The sequence below is a fragment of the Trichoplusia ni genome, chromosome 11 (assembly GCF_003590095.1).
Source record: "Trichoplusia ni isolate ovarian cell line Hi5 chromosome 11, tn1, whole genome shotgun sequence".
NCBI classification, from domain to species: Eukaryota; Metazoa; Arthropoda; class Insecta; order Lepidoptera; family Noctuidae; genus Trichoplusia; species Trichoplusia ni.
Window position 1 is genome coordinate 4028926 of NC_039488.1, and position 22313 is coordinate 4051238.

A 22313-nucleotide genomic window follows, 5' to 3' on the forward strand; every position below is an offset into this window, starting at 1 on the left:
TGATTTATTTAGAACATTACATCACAATAAACCTTGGTTCCTATATGGTATTTTTCCCGACCAGATCCTGCAACAAAAAAAATGTGTCTTAGGCCCGATTTTTCAATCGTCTGATAACTTTTATCTGAGGAATAAATATGGCTGTTTGACATATTTTCTATGCGAAAGCTGTCAAAACGTCAAACATGTTCGTCGAATAAAAGTTATCTGGCGATTGAAAAATCGGCCTTTAGTATAGTATGGGTATTATAAGACAATTAAAAACCGTATTTTGAGGGTGCCATAGGAAAAGGGTCTAGCGAGAGTCGGACTCGCAACACTTAGGGCCTGTGTTGATTTTTCTTAATCCTTTTTTAAAATTAATAACAAAGCGCAAACAATCAATGCGGTCTCGACAGACGCTATCTTGCATGATGACGTGGTTTCGCCTAGAAACGCAAAATGCCAGCGCGTATGTATCGAAACACACGCGCGTTTGCATCACGTATGTATTGCTACACATGCACGTCTGTACCGATTCATATGTTGGATGAGGTCACCAGGTTGTATCTCGTCAACGGTGATAGCTAGATAGTATACGAGAAATATAAGGCAACGTTAGTACAATCATAAATTTAATGAGTGTTTTTTTGCAAATTGTTTTTTTCTTAGCTTATTCAATAAAAAGACCACATTTTTTTTCTTTTTTTTTAAAACGACTCTCGCCCTAAGGAATTGAATCCTTGTGTCGCGGGGGGTTTCACAGACTTACAAATCACATGCACAATGACACCCACACTCAGATCACACAAATGCTTGATTTACGCGGGGATCGAACCCGCGACACGACGCGCATAGTGGGTTTGGCTTGGTGACCTCAACCACTCGGCTATCCGTGCAGTCACTGCTGCACCAAGGTTTTGGTTCCTCTGGCGCAAAAGATTTCATATGATTTATAATCACATGCATAAAGACACCCGAGCTCAGAACATGCAAACAATGTAATTACGTTTTTATGTGGGAGTTGAGCATCTGTCTTCTATGCTGGCCATCAAGTCCAGGCATCGATGACAAGTCTATTTCATCGAAGGGATGCTCTCCCGGTTTCGGATATTGTTGATACCAAAGAGTGTTTTCATCTACGGAATTAAAAAAGAAACAACATTATATACTGCCTATTACATTTGTTGCTAAAAATTAAACATGGAAGTTCATAGTGAAATAATTTGACATTTTGAGCTTATTAAATCAGTTTACCTGGCTTCTTGGGTTCGTCGCCTTCGTCATCGTATTCGTAAAAAATCTGTCAAAAAAATACCCACCATATAAAAAGCAGCTAAAATAAACAATGTAAATAAAACAGCCAGTCTGCCCGGCAAGTGCATTCGAATCGATACGAAATGTCATTGGTAGAATGTGTCAGATGATAGAAATATCAGAAACCCTAGCGCTCCGCCTTAGGTTCAGTACAAACATCTAACTAGCTAAATGTCGCCCGTGTGATAGGCATGGGAGTGATAGTGCGTTTTGTCGGTCGGGCAATCATCCAACCACTCCTTCCGCTTTGCCTAAAATACCTATTTGCGGCAACGAGACACCTCTCTGCGCCATAAACGTATAATCTTAGATAGGCCCGTGGAGTTATAGAGATGTAAAGACAGACTTACCGGCGGCGGAGTATTAAATTTAATTGGCGTACACTCTACTAGACTAAAGATAGTCACAGCGATTGCGATAGTCAGGCCCTTCATTCTAGCGGCTTTGAAACAAATAGCAAACACTATTGTGAATATCGTAGCAGAAATAAACTCATTTATATATACATAGAATTTTAACGTAATCAGTTAGTAAGAAACTATGACAAATCTTACCGTTTTCACAGCTAAAGGTGGAACATTTTACGGTTATTACCAGATTTTGCTTATTAAATTAACGAGTACACTTGCGACTATACTTATAATAACAGATTCGTATGTCTTAAGTCAGTGGCCATCCCAACTTCCCACTTACAACCATATTTACCAATCTTTTGTAAAGAACGACTCTAGACTTTTACTCTAAGAAAAAGCAAAAATAATGTGTTTATTTTTAAATTGAAAAAGAAGAATTATAGATTGATTTGATTACATAATATCCCTTTCTTTCTTTGCTAGTTAATGTTAGTTTACCTGGTGTCAGAGTTAAAGTCACTCGCTTCTGATGTACCTTAAGATACTGAAAAAACCTCAGTTGTGCTGTTTCCTCTCGATTTTTCAATTATTGCTTTTCATGTGCGTGTTACACAGTAACACAGTGTTGAATTCAAAAAGAAACTGATGCAAACCTGCGACCATGGTCTTGGTAGGTCTTCGTCAAACCATGCGGCTATCACTGCTATAAACCTTACCCATATCGTAAAATAGTAAGCACAGTAACATCCAACAATACCTACACATGCATATGTGCGGGTTGTGTCGACTTAATTCTCGATCTCCCATTTAAAATCGAATGAGGCCATAGTGGTTGTTTGTCACCGTTTAGATTCTTTAGTTGGATTGTCTTTCAGCACATCACAACTTTAATTACTTAGAAACGTTAGTCATCAGCTATTCGTAGTCGTAATCTCGCCGCACCTCCCTTTATGAGCTTCGATTCACTTAATCTACTTCCGTTACTGTTTGGACGAGTATCTCATTGTATGGACAGACATTAAGGGCTTTTTTAAACTACTCCTGCAGTAAGGAATTTAATCCTTATATCGCAGGGAGTTTCACTAACATTCAAGTCACAAGCACAAAGACATCCAAACTCAGGAAAAGCATTAGTAGATCACACAAAAACTTGATGCGGGGATGCGACATAGTCGGTTCAACGTGGTGACTTCATCCACTCGGCTATCCGTGCAGTCAATATTATCAGGTACAGGTTAATACCAAAATATGAAATGGTTTAAAGACATGCTTTGAAAAGCTGTGAAGCTTGTTGTTTCAGTTAAAACTCCCATACATGAAACTCACGTACACACCTATGTCTATTTATCTATTTTCCGTCTTCAAATCTTCTCTTTACTAAGTATTGTGAATTGGGTAAAGAATATTATATAGATATCGACCCATTCAGGTTACAGATTAATCACGGTTTGAGTGATCACGGCTATAGTGCCAGTAGCCTGGCCATGTCTGTCGAAGGACCGAGGGCTGCTGGAGCCGACGAGACCTTGAGTGGAGACGGTAAGTAGTCGAAAGACGCAGTGTAGGACGCTCCCAACCGACTGATGCCTTAAAAAAGGTAGCTCGCATGGACTGAATGAGGCGGAGAATCGGGTGATGTGATTTAACTTCACGGGAGGCCTATGTCCAGCAATTGAATTAAATTGGTTTTCATCCAGGTGTGTCTTTTCTAACTCATGTCAATATAAGAAGGTAAATAAAACTTGCTGCAGAGTGAAGGGAAGGAAGGTTAGTCTTGCTCATGACGAACTAGTCCACCAAATATTTTTTTAAGGTTGTGTCACGTCAGAGGTTGAGCTGTGTCATCAGCTTGTACATCAACCGTTTAATAAGAAGTTTAGTCTCTCTACAAGAATCTAATTTCCCGCCGTGTAAGGTAGCGTCGAAGTGAAATATAATACACTTACGTACGCTAGTTTCATGATAAGTAAGTTTAGAACGTTCAGGCACAGTGAATGTTTATTAAAACATTTTAATTGTTCGTCCTAAATTCAACTTTGCCACACTTCGTCTACGTTCGACTTTTTGAAAATATCTATACCATTTATTTTACTAAATAGGTATCGTCAAGAGGGTAAGTTTGGACTTTTGTTATCTTCGTAGGCTTTTTAACGTCTTTTGCTTTCACCTATATAAAGCTACATTCTTTTGAAGGAACATAAATCTGAAGGATATCATCAAAAGAGAAAAAAAACGGGCAGAAATTATCACTAAGTCTTAGAGTTACGCAAAAAATGTAAAACAATAATCCCTAAAAGTATAACGGAATTGTAGTCTTATAACATTTTAAAAGAAAGTCAGCGATTTCATGTCTTTCTTTTAAGGTTGACTCGCTATAATGATTTTTAACGGAAATGTAGGTATATTGTTATAAAGTAGCGTTTACTTTCGATCTTTATTTAAAACTAGCTGTTGCCCGCGACTTCGTCCCCGTGGGTAGGAGACATAAGTTATGATTTATACCTGCCCTATTTTTTTCACATTTTTCTTTGTATCTTCGCTCCTATTAGTCGCAGCGTGATGGTTTATAGCCTAAAGCCTTACTCGATGAATGGTCTATTCAACACAAAAATATTTTTCAATTTGGATCAGTAGTTCCTGAGACTAGCGTTTTCAAACAAACAAACTCTTCAGCTTTATATATTAGTAAGTATAGATGGTAGTTGCTAATCAAAACAAATACTTTAAACGTTACAAGTATTCAATTTCAAACCAAGTGGCTCTAAAATCATTTAAGTATAATATCTTAGGAGTTTTAAGATGATCCCGAAGTAAAATAATTATTGTTGTTCCATAGCGAGTCCATCTGACGACCTTGCTACATATTGAAATAATTAGTTTTACTTCCATTTCAATATTACACTTTTATTATTTATTTTTTCAATACATAACGAACTGTGTAATCAAGAACTTACTTTCCAGATTTTATTTTTATTTATGATAAAATAATAAAAAGAAACCGTGTTTAACATTCATAATATTTTTATTTCTTCTATAATCATAAATACTCAAGACAAACTAAAACGAAAGTTAGTACATGATACGATATCAATAAGAAACAATTCACAGGTAAAATTTTATTAACTTTATATTCTAAAAGATTTTCAATTTAAGACTGATATAACATTTAGATAAGGATCTAAACCTCTCCCTCCTTAAATTTTAATATTTAGTATCTAAGAGTATATAACATTCGAGAAATGTATAATATCAAATAATTTAATAAACGGTTTATCCTCGGAACATAATTTATGAGATGTCTACTAGCATGAGACTTTAGCAAGCGTTATCAAGTTTGGTCAAGGGAACTTTTGTTAAAAGTCTTCGTGATCTCGTTAAAACTTTTTTTAGACAAAAAATAACTAAAGACTTGTGGAAAGTTAAAGAGAAGACAATTACTGTAACATTGACTAGAATGTTTTATTAGTTAATCACAGAGTTCCGGAGTATTCTATTACATGAGATTGTTATTTGTTCGGACGGTGAGATTCAGTTGTTTAAAATAGATTGCGGGGAACGAGAGGGTAGCTGTCCTGAGACCGCTTGGAGCCGAGGGGCAGGTGGGACAGGTCGATCTCGTCCATGGGGTAGTCTTGCCTGTACCTCTTCTTATCCAAGCTCGAACTGAAATGAGACATACATTAGCATCCATTCTATTCTCAGGAACTTTCGTAGGATTGAACGAATTTACTTTTGAAATCTGTGTTGGTTTAGGTTAACATGGCTCTAACAATAGCAAAGTAGAAAAGAGCTTTGAGTTGTTTTAGTACAGTGAGACTCAGTGAGTAGTCTGTGATCACTGCTTACACAGGGGTATCAAGGTCTAGGTAGTTGGTTCCGTACAGGTGGTAGAAGCGCTTCGTGGCGAAGGGGAACGGCATGGAGGAGCGGTCGATCTCGTCGAAGTTGCGCTTCTTCACGAACGTGTCCAGGCCAGACCTGACGAGGTAAACAAACCTTAGACATGTCATGTTTAATAATAAATGTAATTTTGAGATAAATGAATAAATCGTTCGCAATTTTCAAGGTGCAAAGTTTTCTTCCTGTCAAAATATTTTACTTTCAGTGAACCTTTGAAATTCACGAAACTACTTTTTCTAAGAATCGTAGAACACACTTAGTCAGAACTCTTAGTCATTAAAATGTGCTTTGATCCTCGTATATTACTAAAACGTCAACGTACGTTTCTCGAGACTTCGCTATTTTCAAGAAAAAATATAAATTTCATCAGCTTAGAAAACAAAAATTGGTGTATTTACATGGAAAAGTACCTACGCACGATTGCGGTTGTAATTATAAAGCCTGCTTTTGAGTCTTGTACGAAATGAAATGTCTACAACAGCCCCACTTTATCTCGTTTTAAAAAACCAAGTACGTGAAATAAAAGCGGTCAGTGCTTGAACATATTATCTTGTGTTTAACGTAAATATTTAGTGATGTAAATTAATTTGTTCGTCGGATGTTAAAGGAAATTATCCTGAAAAATAATTAAAGATAAATAAGCTTGGCTTTATTGGAAAGAATTAAGGGATAGTATTAAATAGAATATGTATAATACAAGGCGAGAACACGAATTTTTTAGTTAACTTCTAGATTACGATCGTAGCAGAAATTGTATTATTTTTTTCATGCGAATTACTGCATTTTAATCTTGTGATCTCCTCGCGTTGTTACATCACCAAAGATTTAAATTAAGTACTGCTTAAAATGATTAAGCTATATCCACATACGGCACCCTCGTGAGAGGTAAATTAATGTGAGGGATTTTGCCTGTAGTCCAGTCACAGACAAAAGCCAACGAATAAAAGCCCTAAGCTTCATAAAGAATGTATGAATGTTATGTTACACTATGCTAACAAGTTGAGAACATATTAAACGTGTAATTTCAAGTAACTGTTTAAGAAGGATCTAATGCTGAAATATTTCAAGCTAGACATAATGAAACAATTAGAGATTAAGTCGGGTAACCGCGCAAACATAAACACATCCGGATTTAGTTTTAACTAGTTGTTGCGGTAACGTTCCCGCCCGTTGCAGATCAAAAATGATAACACGGTAACATAAAATTGGGATAAAAACTATCCTGTGTTAATCCTGGTTATAAACTATTTGTGTTCCAAGTGTCGTTTCGTCTAAAGCCGTTCAGTGGTTTTTGGGTGAAAGAGGAGGAACAGGAACAGGAAGGAAAAAGGAACAAACCTACACACATCTACACATACATACAAACAAACTTTCGCATTTATAATACATATTTGTAGGATAAGTAACCTTCTGACGAAACTAAAGTTTATCTTGGACTTGTTTACAAAAAGTATAAGAGTAATAAATGTAGGAATGTCTGCCTCACCGGTCGATTTCATCGAAATTGCGCTTAGGGAGGCCATCTCCGTAATATCCGGCGTACTCGATGGGAGCCACCGGCCAGGGCTCGCGCTTGCCGCCGTACGGGCTGAGACCAAACACTTCATTAAGCATTTACAGTGAAATGAAATGAAATAATTTTTTCTGCAAATAGGAACTAACTTTACGACTTTGATGAATCATATTTGAATGATGCAACGGTATACCCCGACACCGTGGGGTTCGTGATTAAAGGCTCCGCTTGGATCCGAACTTGTCGGGTAATCCCGATAAATACTCGTGAGTAAACCGTTGCATCATACACTTACTTAAGTCTTGTTATTCCAGTATTAATACACATCCTTCAATAATATTGAAGTTTTCAACACCAACATGTTGCTTCGTGACGTTCTACAACTTTTTGTCTCCCTATTTCCCTGACAGTGATCAATGAATGAAAGTAAATGTCACAATAATAGTTTATGTTCCAAATGTACAGATGCAATGGTCATATTGCGACAGCCTGTTGGTCTAGTAGTTAGTTGCCCTGACTGCTGACCCGGAGGTCGTGGGATAAGCACACACATTTGTGTAATTTATTTATATTATGTATTGCATTTAGGTATTTATATGTACGTTCATGAGTTATTTTGTACTCAAAATACAAGCTGTGCAAGTTTAAGACTAGACGGCGTCTAAATGTTGCGGAGTGTAACGTTATTAAATATAATATTGTTTAAATGTAAAAAAAAAACTGCTTGTTTTAGCAGCCGTGTGAAATTCTGACACAAATTAGATAGAGTTATATCAAGTTAATCGAAATGCATCTTCTGTTATGAAACTCATGTTCATATGATATTCTTACTGTACTCAAATTATCTGCGAATTCAGAAAATTATGTTGTAGGCGTATAATTATGTTATAGAAACGATGTAGTTACGCCATAATGAAGTTCTTATTCTCGTGCACCCCATCACGTTGTACTATGCATCGCGACGGGGCGGCCCGTGCTGTTTCCCACTTAATTGGCGATTGACTCAGATAATGACTGCGTAGTTTGTTACATAACATGGTATATTCATCTTATGATGTCATCTTTTTAATTATAATGAATTTTCTATAAATTGAGATGAAAATAAGTAATATAGGATGTTTGTATTTGATGGCGGATGACGGATTATTACAATGCACAGAAGCGGAGGAAAAAATTGGCAAAAACAGATATTGTTCGAATCATAAATTTGGCGTAACCTAGGAAAGTCCAACAAGTTATGTTCAACAAGTCCTTTTTACTACAATGAGAATATGATAATGATACGAGACAATATAAATGAGTATTGTTACTGACCTGGCGTAGTCGAATCTCCTGGAGATGAGGTACGGCATGTAGCCAGTGTGCCGAATCTCTCGCACCTCGCGGACTAAGTTCCCGCTGCCCAGCGCATCTAGCGCAGCGCTCTTGTGGGCTATTCGTATGTGACCCAACATTATGGAAGCAGAAATCATGTTATAGAAAATGACAAAACGCAATATGGACTAGTCGATAATCTTACCTGCTCAATACTAATGATACGCCCGAGTATGCACAGTGTTTCATTGTACTTTTTTTCCTATCTATCGAATCTATAGTTCCCGAAAATGTCGCCGATATCAATACGCGGGTAATAAATACGAGTTATAAGTTGCAAAGTATTTATTTGAAAACATCAACACCGAATGATAAACCATGACAATTTTTCAATAAATAAAATTTACTTAGAGGTATCACAATTTATACGTTGTATGAGAAAACATTACAGGGGTAGAATGACTAAGATAGTGATTGATAGGCATTTAGACAAAGTTAGAGCCTCCTATGGAGTCCAGCTCACGGACAAAGTTCCCCCCTCCGATGGAGTCGAGGTTACGCACGAAGTTGCCTCCGCCCAAGGAGTCGAGGTTCCTCTTGACTAAGTTCGGGCCACCCAGCTGGTCAAGGTTCTTCTTCACGAAGTTGCTACCTCCGATGGAGTCCAAGTTCCTTACAAAATTACCTCCACCGATAGAATCCAAGTTACGAACAAAGTTGCTGCCGCCAAGGGAGTCGACGAATCTTTTACTTTCTTCGATGTTTCGGCCCAGAAGTGTAGAACCACCAATACCGTTAAGGGTGCTCCTGCCCAGGAGAGTTGATCCTCCTAATCCATGGGTGTTCCTGCCTTGGCCTCCAAACCTTAATTCTCTACCAATTAAGGAGCTGCCACCGAGGTTGCCAAGGTTTCTACCCAACAGGGAGCTACCACCGAGTCCGTTGGTGTTGGTGTTCCTGCCAAGCATAGAGTGGCCTCCGAGACCATTCAGACCATTGCGATCCGCGAAACTGTTTTCATATTGCATCAGAAAGCGGATGTAATCTTCGAAATCTTCTTTTTGTTTAAATTCTGTAACAATGTCAAGCAATGTAAACGATAGGCAATCGTGTATTGCTAATGAATAAAAACATTCGATTATGTGCATTTACAAAAAAATGTACTTACCAGTAATGTGCATTAACAAGTATGCACCGTGTACAAAAGCGTCGTGATCAACGTTGTGCAGACAATTTAGTGGATGGTGCTGTGTCCCATCACCTGAATGGTACTGGTGCACAAAGGGGTTTATTTACAAACTAAGTGCATTTCGACGTACTGTACAAAATAGTACTCTGGGTGGTTTATATACGTAACTGTGCAGGGATTTTCGGTGCATGTGAAACGTCTTTTGATTAGGGTTCTAATCCGGTCATATCAAATCTGACGTAGGGTTTAAAATAAAATAATTAATCAGAAAGGTGTGGTAAATCTGAACATCATGTGGTTTTTAAATTGCAGTCTGATGATAGTGCACAAATTGGTGTGTGAATATTGGGTGTGCTAACACAATCAATAAATGGATCACATGCAATTTCGAACAAACGTAGCTTGATTCTCATTTGTCAATTTAATTTACAAATTACGAATGTCGATCCAACATTGATTGTGTTTCTCTCAAGTCTCTTGTGGTTGTTCAAGTTTGCTCTAGTGCCAGGTAAAGTATTGAATCACCGTGTTAGCATACCGTGTGCGTACAAATTGAATATTGAATGATATTTAAGTGCTGACTTACCGTTGGCGTCGTAACGTTCAGCAGAATTGTGATCGGTGCCACTTACATCCTGATCCTGTTGGAATAGAACTTGTTACATCACCCAGAATTACTAAGAAATATTGTGTTCATGTGAATTGAGGTCTGAACGTTGAGATCGCACCCGAGTATAAAATCAACAGAGCCTTGTATTCTGTTTATTTAACCAGAGGCTATGACTGTTACGTTGTAATAAATTGGCAATGAGAAATTAAGACGTTTGAATTTGAATAAGATTCTTGAAACTATTGTAGTCAACATAGTAAGAATTTAAATCAAAGATATTCAAAGGAAATATTAACAAGGGGTTTGTATGGTTGATCATTATTCCAACATGAATGCCACTTCTGGGCCAGCTGAAGATTCAACAGTGATTATACCTTGAGTAAACTTTGCATATAAAGCCATCAACTTCGTTGGAATAGAGTGATTATTTTGGAATGTTAAACACACATTTCCATTACCGGAGTCGGTACATATATTATGATAATATAAACGTAATATAAAGTTAACATTTTGAAGGTGGTCGAGGGATTTTCCCTACATCATTTTTTCATTAACATCAATAGGTATAGATGTTATGACAAATGACAGTTCGGATTTTAAATATCTACTACTATTATTGATCGTTATTAATGATAGAACGTGGCTTTAGAAAAGAATAAACTAAAGTTATGGATTTGAAAATAAAGCGCAGTCCTCTTCTTTCGTTCATATCTTAAAGTGATTAAATAGAACTTAGCTTCAGTCACTGACAATAAACAATTGAATTCTAAATTTGAGAAGACATTTCGAGGTGACTGATTAAGGGATTATAATTGTATAATTGGAAGCTTTAGTAGTTATTACATTTCCTACGAAACAGCCAATCAGATCTTCTCAATTTATATTCCATCGCTATGATTGTGGGATAAAGTTAAAATCTGCGTTTAAGTCCAGAATTTCGTGCTACCAACAAAATAAGCGAGAGTCATTTCGATTTTAACAATTTTGTGTAATTTCGATAAATTGTGATATTTATAACGGGTCACTGGACTAAATGACTGCCTTAAGTAACAGCTTCAAAAATCTTTAAGACCATCAGTAATGTCACTTTCGATTCTTTAAAAAGAAAATGTATTTCATATTTTCTTTAATGAGTAAAACGTATTTTTAGACTGTAAAACTCTTTTTTGAAATTAGAAATGGATAAACAAAATAAGTACAACAGTAATTAAACTTCACAAGCCTTCAAATTTTATGAAATAGTAAAAGCTGGATATAATTTGAATTTATTACAAGCTTTTTTTTCTGTATTCGTTATCATCAAAGAAATAGGTTTTAGTGTAGACAAATAAATAGGTGGTGTACTAATTACAAGGCTGTTTATTAATATTGAAATGATTCACAATAAGGTACGTCTGTACGACAGTGGGTCAAAGGCAATGTGTCCGAATAAAGTATAAATATCCAAACGAAATAAATAACCAATAATTTTCTATTGTGTTTTTGGGCAACTGTCAGGAAATAATAAGTACAATACGGCGAATTGAAAGCATGATTGGAAAAATTGAGAGTATATTATGTTATCATTTATTGTTACACCCGGGACCAATCCTTATCTCTTCCATGTGTTGTCCACAGAGAGATTGTTTCAAACCGATCGCCAATTTCGATAGGATTGTGTCACGAAAATTTATAAATAAATCCTCTTTGTATTCTATTTATTGCGTGTTTATTCGATTCGTGAGCCTTTTAAAATAAACCTTTCGTACTGAGTCAATGTGGGGAACACTTTCAATGATGGCGACGGGTCAACACGGGTAAGTAGTGACGTCATTCTGGGATAAATTAGCTTGCGTCGCGTAAATGTACACTTAAAAGATATGTGTTGTTACAGCAGAGAGCTCATTAGTGTTAGAGTGGTGAAAAACCGTTGTTTGGGGTAAATAGAGGTTGAAAAGAGGAATTTACGGGTTGAATTGGACTTACCTGGTGGGGATCAGCACTGCAGCAGACAAGTAGGGCTGCGACAGCAACAGCCAACGCTCCTCCAGCACCACGCATCATTGCAATTGATCTACAACAATTGCAAACTGTTAAAACTATCGATCAATTAAGCAGGCATTAAACCTTTTTAGAGCTTTGAACGTTTTTGTACGTTAACTATTTAAAACATACCAAAATTAAAATGCGAGTATAAATGTGAGTTAAGCAACCTATACGCGATATTGATGATATAACCTATTTCGATTGACGTTACTGGACAGTAGCGCTCAAACGGTTATATGAAGAACCAATATTTCGTAAAGGAAAATATCCTCTTAATATATTACTTGTTCCTCAATGTGTTTATATATGTATAGCACACCAGTATACCGACAATTATGTACGAAATGTTCAGTTCGAAGTTCAGAAGGTTTTATTTTATGTAATATTTCATAAAGTTTATGGAATTGTTTAATGTTGATGAGTTCAAATAATGTTGTGTCTTCCTGTTATTTTGTACTTCTAAGACGTCATACGGCAATACTGTATCTTAAGGAATATACTTGTAGTTTTCACATAAGGCGAAGGTTGAAATATATTAGTCTCCGTTCGCGTTCAAATTGCTTTAGGGGAGAATAAATATTTTATAACGGGATTTATAGAAATATACTACGACTTGTATAAAGTTCAAATATTATGTTCAATATCCCAGCTAGTTATTTAAAATTGCATCACAATACATAAAAAAGCATTAAACGGCGCTTTGAAACCATTTTCATTCATTGGATTAGCCCGTTAAACTGTGATTAAACCTTTTTATAAGCTGAGTATATCTATACGTAACGGTTTTCTTTTATCTAAATAATATAAATGAAGGCGGTTAATTTAAATTACGTACTTAATTAAAGCTGGAAAAGGTAGCGGCTTTATGAAATTGTACAGACAATATATGTTTCTCTTGCGTGATATCTTTTTCGTTGCGTGCCGAAAACATTTATGCTTATCTTGTAAACTTAATTAATATTATATCTAAAATATTTTTAATACTTTTGTGGGTAAGAGGTCTTTAATAAACTTTTGAGTTTGCATCCCTACTATTGTCTCCCGAAATTAATTATAAAACTTTTAATTACTAGTCTTTTATCCTCATTATATCGATTATCAGATGATAAGTAAATTTAAAACATCGTTATTTTAAAGACATCAACGCACGGCCTACTAATCATATAAAGTGTATTATCAGATGTAAGAAGTGCTCGTATAATCGATAGTCGACTGTTTTCTGACGCCCTGACGGCATATAAAATGTATGACAAAACTAAACTGACAGTCCATACTCGATACACGCGAAACTGTCAGTTTTTATTGCGTGAATGTATCTTCATCACGTCACACAGAGGCTATGAAAAGACCAGAATCAATCATACTGTCTTTCATTTAATTCCGCATGAGTTTTGATCGGTTCTCGCTTAAGCTGGTCACGGTATGTTGTGGGAATTTGTTACACGTGCAAGTAATCAGGCCCTCGATTGGGTTAAACCAATTTTTAATCCAAATATAGAAATGTGTAGGAATTATAGCCGCATTCTTTTCGGGTTTGATATAAAAGCGTTGTATTATTAGACGAGATACTTAATAATATTATTTAGCTTTCATTTATATTATTATTTAGCTGATGTTTTTTATGGTAAAAGTGATAATCAACTTTCGTTTTTCTTTTGTTTTAAATACAAATGTTGATTTAAAAGAGCTCACAAATATGATGTACCCGTACGTACGACTTTTTAGACCATTTTAAGCTCTTAATGAATAGCTATGTATTATCCAATATAATGGAAGCTTATATTTTTCTTGAAAGGGAGCATGGCACGTTGGCTTTGCACAATTCTAAGACAGGTATCAACCGGGCGTACCCGAGAGACTTAAACAAAACGGAAGATAACACCTTCTTTGACCGCCTCAGGAGCCATTCATGAGGTTAAAGTGAAAGACGTATTAAGAGAAATGATGCCGAGTATAAAACCGATATTAGTTATTAGGAACCTAGGAAAGATTAACAATATTTTCACAGCTATGTTCTCATTAGTTGCTATATGGGTAAGCTAAATTAAAGTGCTGGTAATCCGATTCTCAAATTGAAAATATTGAATTTAGTTCGAATCCTACTGACGAGTTTTTTACGGAGTTTAAAAGTAGGAACTGTCTGTAAAGAGGTTTTAATCAAATTACAAAAGTAAATAACATTTAATTTTGTAAAGAACAAAGTGTCTTTGTTTATCAATTTAAAGTATAAAATAAATACGTCGAGACCTAAATTAAATGGTGATCTTTGCAATTCCCTTGATCATCCCCGTCAATTGTTATTTGTTTCAAGATAGGCAGCATATTTTATTGATTAACTTTCAAATTAGGAAGTGACGTATACTTTTAGAAGCAAATGTATATTTTATTTCACACAATTATTCATCATTTGCTTTCGAATTTAAATATAATATAAAATGCAATATTTCCATCGCAGTATTTATATTATCGCATAGAAGTTTGAAATGAGAAAGGAGTGTTATTATAAAATGGACCGAATGCCATAAAGCAACGGATATGAGAGCAATTTCTACACGAGTGATAGTCTAACGATGTGGAAAGAATCATTGATATATGTAACGAGTATTACTGATATTGCACTGTTTATTCAGGTACCTATTGCGGTGTAGCTTTAGAAAAGCACAATATTTTAGAAATACGAAAATAGATAAATTTTATTTACATGCGAATTATGTTCAAAGGTGTATTAGTAAATAAAATAAGATTTTTTTAGTGAAATAAATAGAATTAATTTTAGTGATTTGGTTAGTCGGTATGTGAGATTTTCTACTACTTTCGATGATATTTTTTTTAATATAACCCGATTTAAAAAAAAAACTTATTTCAATACACGGCTGTTAAGTACAAGAACCATGATAAAACTGTTAATAATAATTTCAGTTAGAGATACTACAGTTACTTTTAAAATTATATTCGTGCACTTTATCAGGTCTGAAAGTTTAAATAGGACCTCAAACTTTTTTAATGTTTTTAAATGATAAAAGTATTAGGATTTTTATACAGTTAGAATGTATTTTGATTGCATATCTAGGGTTATACCTTGTAAATATAATAGATGTTTTAATAATATAGAACTGACCAAAAGTCACAAAAAAAAGCAGTAAAATATTTTAATGAAAAACACAGAAAAAAATTACCTAATGAAGAAAATGTATGAAATAATATAATATAAAAAATTTAGAATTACGAACCTGTGATATCTTCGGGGGATGGGAGAGCTCGTGATCGACGGTGGTTGTGTTGCGATGTGCCGCTGAAGGCGCGCGCGAGCTTTATATACCCGCGAGAGCCTTCTGGGCGGCCGATGGGCGGGCGGGCGGAGCGCTGCAATAACTGTCCACCTTTAACATAAGTAACTACAAATATGCAGTAATGTGGCTAAAGCCTACCTATGGTATTTAAGGTTTATATTTAATTTACATCCAAAACTTGTAAAGGTTAACCAAATAGGATAATGTGCTATTTACCCCTACTTATATGTTAAATAAAATAGTCACATACTTCTGAAAGGTTATGAGCCAAACATCTTCGAAGTTAAAACTTACTTAATTGTTTATTTTCAATGATTTTTCAGTACCTTAATTTTATTATAGGGGGCTTATGAAAAAGTGTTTGGAAATTCCAGCTTTTAAACCAGATCTATACAGTTACTCTTAGCGCAGGCTTAGACTTAATGCAATGTACTTTATCCATTTTGACTCGTTTTCTTTTCTGGATTTAACTTAATCTGCTTTAAGATTTGCGATACAGAGTATGGTCCTGCAAGGATAGGACCAGTTTTATTAATATTCTTGCAATTAAGAATTGTAAAACGAAACTCTGTCTCTTCTTTTATAGGTGTTCATTATTTTCTACATTGTCCTATTTGTATAATCTATTCACATGTATAATGACTTCATTTGTAAAAAAATACAATTTTGTACATGAATTGAATACAAGTACATCCTACTAATATTACAAACGCAAAAGTTTGAATGAATTTTTGTTCTTCTTTCACGCAAAAACCACTGGACGGATTTTGACGAAAGTTGGTACACAGGTAGTTTATTACCAGAGTTAAAGCAATTGTTTTAACTAGATTTTATGTTCCCGTGAGCAACAGCTACTATACAATATATTTAATATATGAAACTGTTTATACGACCCTACTAGCACTATGATTGACACATTAAAAGATAATTATTCGTGAGCTACAGTGCTTGTACTAAAAATATGATAAGTTGGACAGTTTCCATCGTGTAAGACAGACGCACAATACAGCACGTGGTAGCATCTCGCTCTAACAACGGCAACTCCTTTTAGAGCTTAGAGTAATGCGTGGATCGTAAGGGTGGAAAACTTGATTACTGAGGGTAGAGTTAAGTTGGCATTCGCATCAGGTAAGGGTATCTGACTTATCATGTATAAGTTAACGTTCCTTTGCCAATCGAACGATCACTTCCTTTGAACTAAGCGGTTTCTGACAAGTACATCGAATCGTGTGGGCTTGTAGACTTTTTAACTGTTTTTATTTGCCCTAGAGGGGAGAAAATGGTCTGTTACGTGTTTTGGATTCAGTATGTGTTTATTTGTGTAAAGAACTAGTTTTAAAATTGGCTTGTTATAATCAGAGGACTTTTTGCCGCTTTGAGCAGTAGAATAGAATTGATATTTTATTATTCGACAAGTGACGTGTCAGTTCAGTACTTATTGGAGGGATTCAACAGCGTTAGTACTGGAAACGTTTTTGGAAAAGAAGAAGAAATGTTACGTCACAACAGAAACAAGGATATTTAAACAAAATGCCTTTATAAAGAACGTAACCACGGTTCATACAGAAATATTACATATTAAAGTTTCAATATTCTATCATGACTGCCCAATAATATTGTCTCCACAAAGATTACTGCCGGCCCTCAGCTTAACCGGGTGAACGGGTCCAAGTTGAGTACAATTCGGGAACACGAATTACGTGTCATTCATTCCTTAGCTAGCACAAATAAGACCACTATTATCCATGGGGAAAAACGTGGGATGTTGAGGTCAAATTGCAAAACAATGTTTAGGGAAAATCATACTTGTGTCAATTTTGAGTATGATTCACTGTATTTGTTTCAAGCGGAAATTATTACAGAACATAGTCTCTCTGGCCGGTTTTACCCAGGTATTCGATTCCCTAAAACTTCCGTTTCCGTCCTAACGCATTCTTTCACAATGAAAAACGACTTAATGATGGAAGATTGAATGCTTAAAGCTTAATTAATAACTTACATTTGAAATTTAGTTTTCTGTTGTCATTACTACCTGAAGTTGTTGTGAAATACCAATTGAATATATTTATTCATTTGTTTCCAATTTTCTTTTTTCATGTCACATCTATTTTGGGCGCAAAGATAGTTAATTTTTATTTATGTTGTTTAACTAACCCAGGAACTTGTGAGGCATTGTTTTATTATACTCATTTCCTTGACTATATGTTGGTATCATACAGTCAGATGTGGTGGTATAGATCTGAATGTTGGTATAATAGTTCACCCTATTTGATATTTAGAGAGCAATGTACTGAAAATATTTTTAATTAAAGCCATGAAACAAATACCTATCGAATGCGTGTCGCGCTCTTGGCTTTAAATATTCATAATTAATATAAAAGTGATGTCATTTTAAAATATAATAGTACATGTTTCCTTGCAAAATTATGCAACATAGGGAAATACAACATTTGAAAATATTAAATAATGCTTGTGAATTAACTTTTCCTGTCGACATCAACCTCATTATCAACGGTCAGTCCGTTGTTTAACGAAGCTGATACAACGAAAAAAACTTGTAAATCAAAATTAAAAAGTGTCTTGGGGCATTAATTAAAAAGTCCTTTTTTTCTTTTGTTAAGGCGGGGGAATCCGCATGGACAGCCACTAGGAAATGGGTAGTGTCAGTCTCTGACTGACTAAACCTGAACCGCCGTCCTACGGCATCCGCGTTTCTGTGTCGGTGTACGGCAAAGCGTTGCAATCCCTCATACACCGACCGCGGGCTTCCACCAGCCAGTAGTGTGTGCCGGTGGGTCATTTCTCGTGATGTTTCGAGGTCGACGTGTAAAGAGCGTCGGCCTCATTAATTAAAAAGTCCTGGTGTGCTGTTGCTCGAATGATGATTATAAAATGTTTCCGAGGTATGAAACAACAATTTTCGATCTTGAAGCTCAGAACAATAAAAACTCCCATTTATAATATGTTGAAGTCTGTTTCACTATTTGTAGCGTTTCACGGCTATACTAATTATCTTGAATTGAAAGGCAAAATCAAACTTGGTAACTTGATTATAATAACGTCTACTAATCGTTGAATCGCTTTCCATCGGTTATAATTATAACTTCCATACATATTATGTGATAATATAAAACTAAGAACATGTATGAGTTGTACAGGATCATAAAAGGATCACCCAGCCGTCACCCGTCATCACTCTCAGGCCTCTTTCGTCATTATCTTTTAACCAACTGCGACTAGTGGATTCCACAGGAAACTCATTGACTATTTTCCTCTATTTTATGTCCACGAGAAAAGTATTACACCCGCTAACAAGTCACGCAGATAAGGTCAGACATTAAGCAGGCAAGAAACGGTCTTAGCGTTTCAGACTTAAAGTTTATACAGTTCAATTGAATTTAGTAGTATGTAAAGACATTTTTACAATGGACAAGTTGAAGGAAACTTTGTCTGCCTTTACTGTAGTCGGCTATTACCGGTAATTCTTGCCAGAGTTAGGTTACTAAAGAGGAACTTTATTCTGTAAAATGTGACACTGGCCGGTAAGCTTTTTGAATTAATTCTCAATTTAAGATGATGTGACAGTCTTCGGGAGGACTAGATACAAATTGGTACCATATACTGCGTATACCCAAGCAATAAATGTAACGTGTGACTCATGATTTGTATGAAAATTAAACAATACAAATACTGATCGAAAGAGTTTATCAATTATGAGTTCGTATATCATATTACAGAGTTTCGTGTTTCGGAAGGCACGTTAAGTTATAGTTTCCGGCTGTTATTAACACAATTTTGTCAGTCGCTACGGGTAGTTAGAGACCTAAAAGTCTCAACCCGATTGGTTCTTATTAATAGGTATCTTGTTGTAGGTAACTGGGTCGAAGAGGTCAGATTGGCAGTTGCTCCTTGTAAAACACTGGTACTTAGGAGTATCCAGTTGGACTAGAAAACGACACCACCGTAGTTTGGAAAAGGCTAGGCTTGCATACTTTGAGTACATGGGAAGTCTACCAGTAAAAACGTACTGTGAAACCCTACCTTTGAGTACCTAATAAAATGTTTTATTTATGAGGTATCTTGTTTCGATATTGGTCTTAAGTTTTAATATAACATCTATGAGTGTATCAAGGTTTGGTGAAGGCCCTAAATATTACGACATTTCAGTTGAATATGTCTAATTCAGGCTTTTTTACTTTATCATGTCAAAGGAGAATGAATATTATTTTCTTTACATTACATTATTCATGTAGTACGTTATTTCAGTAGATATAAATTAACTTAGTTATTCAAAAGTTGTAATAAATTTTATTTGCGGTAAGGATCGGCGATCGAGAACATTTTAAATGTTTGAGTTATTTTTTCAGGAGTACTTTTTGTGAAACTTTTAGGGTCTAGGGAGTATTCAATAAATTATGTTTATTGTGATAGGCTACAGATGTACCTTAGTTGATTGAGAATTACTATTTAGGTACTTAATATTTATAGTAAAATTCACGTCTAAAGAACCTAAAAGAAAAGATTATACCTAGTTACATTTTTCGTATCAACCATGTTGCATTATTTTGAGCTCGGTACTTTTATAACATTATTGACATGCCAAAAAATCATAAATTACTGAAATAAAAACTCTATGGCTCTGTTTTTGAACTTACCATCAAAAAGGGTAGAAATCCTTGTCACAATACAAGTTAGACATAAACTTCTTAGCTTTTTATGTATGTACATAGAGCGTAGTCATTTATTCAAAGCAATTTCATCCTTTTGATGCCTGAATAATATCATAGGACATAACATTTCTGCATAATATGTCCGCAGTTTAAAGTCTGCCAACAAAGTCAGTACCCGTGTGTCATAAGGCATATTTTGTTAAGCTAAGTACCATAAAGTACTATCTAATCGTTATTATGTAATGTTCTTGCAAAGTATTGTATCCCCAGTGGTCTCGTTTTACAAAATTACAGATAAAACGAAAATATATTTCAAAACCTTCGAACTGTTTACAAAGGTCAGGACGTCTTTTCTTAACATTCTTTTTTAACAAAAGAACGTCGTTCGGAGTATGGTTTAGTTTAATAAGAAACACGGAGCATTCAATTTTTAAGTGTTTTTTTTTAATTAACGGCTTTTGCAGTTGGCCTTTATCATGTATTCTATATTTTATTTAATATTCCATTAATTTATGGAACTTTTGTCAACCTGCCAGTCATATTGCAATATCTCATGTTTACTCTTTCTTTAACATAAATTATAACTCTGCACCGCGGACCACATGGACAAATATTGCTCTATGAAGTAGAATCGCTGTACACATATGAAGTCCATCCAAAGATTGTCATTACATGATTTATAATAGGGTTAAAACCGCCCATTGTTGCACCATATACCTACATTTGTTATACCTATATAAAATGTTTGTTAAATCAGTCATATGGTGTGCAAAATAGAATACTCTATCTATTTACAATTATGTCTACTATAACGCAAAGTAAATAAGGATGGTCTCGTAAAAGCTTTTTCACTACCAACATTTCCGTTTCCAGTTAAAGGATTCGACTTTAAATGAACAAATACAATGTGTCCTTCGTGTTGCCCACCGTGCCATCTAACTTTGTGACAAACATTGTAAATGTCACATAAAGAACTATGTATAAATCTATTTCTGCATGTTATATTTATAAAAAAAGTTTATTTATAACTTATTCCAATAATACAATTTTTTGTTGCATGCGAAAGTGTGTGTGTATGTGTGTGCTTGTGTGTTTTGTTACCTCTTCTCGCCTAAACGGGAATTCACATAGGCCAATTTTATCCGATTTCGTTAAAGTTAAGCTAAGGCGCGCAATGTTCTTGCAGCTATAATCGACAGCAGACGGGCAAAACCACAAGCAAAGTTTGTTTTACTATAATTTTCAATCATAGCTTCCAATCTATCTACAAACAAAAGCTAAGTTGTAACACAACATAGAGAAACATTTCCATCGCTTTATTTGTATTTACTTACAACATAGAAAAATAGAATGTTGACAAGAACCCTGTGTACAGTTTGTATTCTACGTCACAAGCAATTATAACGCTGTGTTTAGCATTTTTGCTGCTCCCTAATCTATCACGTATAAAATTAAGCGACAGTTCGTGTGAAATTTGTATATTTTACATCGGCGGCGGTCACTTGGTGTTATTTTGGCAACATTTGCAAGTCTTTGAGTGTCCGCGTGTATGCGAGGCACGAACACCTCATCTTTATTAACAGTGGGGTATTTTTCTTTAATATTTATATCACGGTGTGTCGCTCGTCGTAATTGTCGGTTTGGCGCCTGACGAACGCTCTCTCCCTAATGACTGTGCCGGCCGCTCCACACCGCACGCTCTCCGAAGCATACCTCATGGCCATAGCCTCGTAGTCTAAAGACTAACAATTTGATTATTAAATTACATATTTCCATTTAATTCCAACGAAAAACAGAACTTTAAAATTTACGCAGGTTGTGGGAAAAACGTAACGAAATAATATTTTTCATTAATTACCGCGGTATAATTAAGTTATCTTAATTACGGGTATGCTGTTTAAACTTCAGGCTCTATACAATTTTATCCAAGTTTTTTATCTAGGTTCGGCCATTTTGGTAGAATTTAGGTACAAATGATTTGATGATCTCATAAACTTGAAATTGGAACTCTTTTCTCGGCTTTGAACACAGGGTCATCACATAATTGTTTCTTTTTAAAATAAATACCGGGTTCAAATTACCGAGTCAACGCATAAATTTATTTAATTTCGTTAATAAAACATCGAACGTAGTGGTTAGGGTGTGGGTGTGGA

General features: G+C 35.3%; 2 protein-coding genes across 2 annotated transcripts; both read right to left on the minus strand.

Annotated features, from left to right (window-relative positions):
* Positions 1-21: 21 nt before the first annotated feature.
* LOC113499047 lies at positions 22-2582 on the minus strand. Its single transcript, XM_026879378.1, has 4 exons — positions 1647-2582; positions 1237-1282; positions 989-1118; positions 22-67 (listed from the first exon to the last, which is right to left on the minus strand). Exons 1-4 carry the CDS (start codon positions 1728-1730, stop codon positions 22-24), a joined length of 306 nt encoding a protein of 101 aa, XP_026735179.1. The 5' UTR covers positions 1731-2582.
* Positions 2583-5089: 2507 nt separating this feature from the next.
* LOC113498767 (orcokinin peptides-like) lies at positions 5090-15679 on the minus strand. The gene is made up of 8 exons (XM_026878910.1): positions 15431-15679; positions 12141-12228; positions 10152-10206; positions 8904-9448; positions 8377-8441; positions 7036-7137; positions 5496-5627; positions 5090-5312 (listed from the first exon to the last, which is right to left on the minus strand). The coding sequence occupies exons 2-8, from the start codon at positions 12216-12218 to the stop codon at positions 5186-5188; spliced, it is 1104 nt and encodes a 367-aa protein (XP_026734711.1). The 5' UTR covers positions 12219-12228; positions 15431-15679; the 3' UTR covers positions 5090-5185.
* Between the last annotated feature and the right edge of the window lie 6634 nt (positions 15680-22313).

What these genes read in the sequence shown, in the direction of transcription:
- LOC113499047 (XM_026879378.1), bottom strand. Translation starts at nt 1,730, where the DNA reads ATGAAGGGCCTGACTATCGCAATCGCTGTGACTATCTTTAGTCTAGTA. An exon ending in AATTTAATACTCCGCCGCCG is followed by an intron (nt 1,283 to 1,646) that starts GTAAGTCTGTCT and finishes TTTTTTTGACAG; the next exon opens with ATTTTTTACGAATACGATGA. An exon ending in CGACGAACCCAAGAAGCCAG is followed by an intron (nt 1,119 to 1,236) that starts GTAAACTGATTT and finishes TTAATTCCGTAG; the next exon opens with ATGAAAACACTCTTTGGTAT.
- LOC113498767 (XM_026878910.1), bottom strand. Translation starts at nt 12,218, where the DNA reads ATGATGCGTGGTGCTGGAGGAGCGTTGGCTGTTGCTGTCGCAGCCCTA. An exon ending in CCATCGGAGGGGGGAACTTT is followed by an intron (nt 8,442 to 8,903) that starts GTCCGTGAGCTG and finishes TTAGTCCGCGAG; the next exon opens with GTGCGAGAGATTCGGCACAC. An exon ending in AGGAGATTCGACTACGCCAG is followed by an intron (nt 7,138 to 8,376) that starts GTCAGTAACAAT and finishes GTTTGGTCTCAG; the next exon opens with CCCGTACGGCGGCAAGCGCG.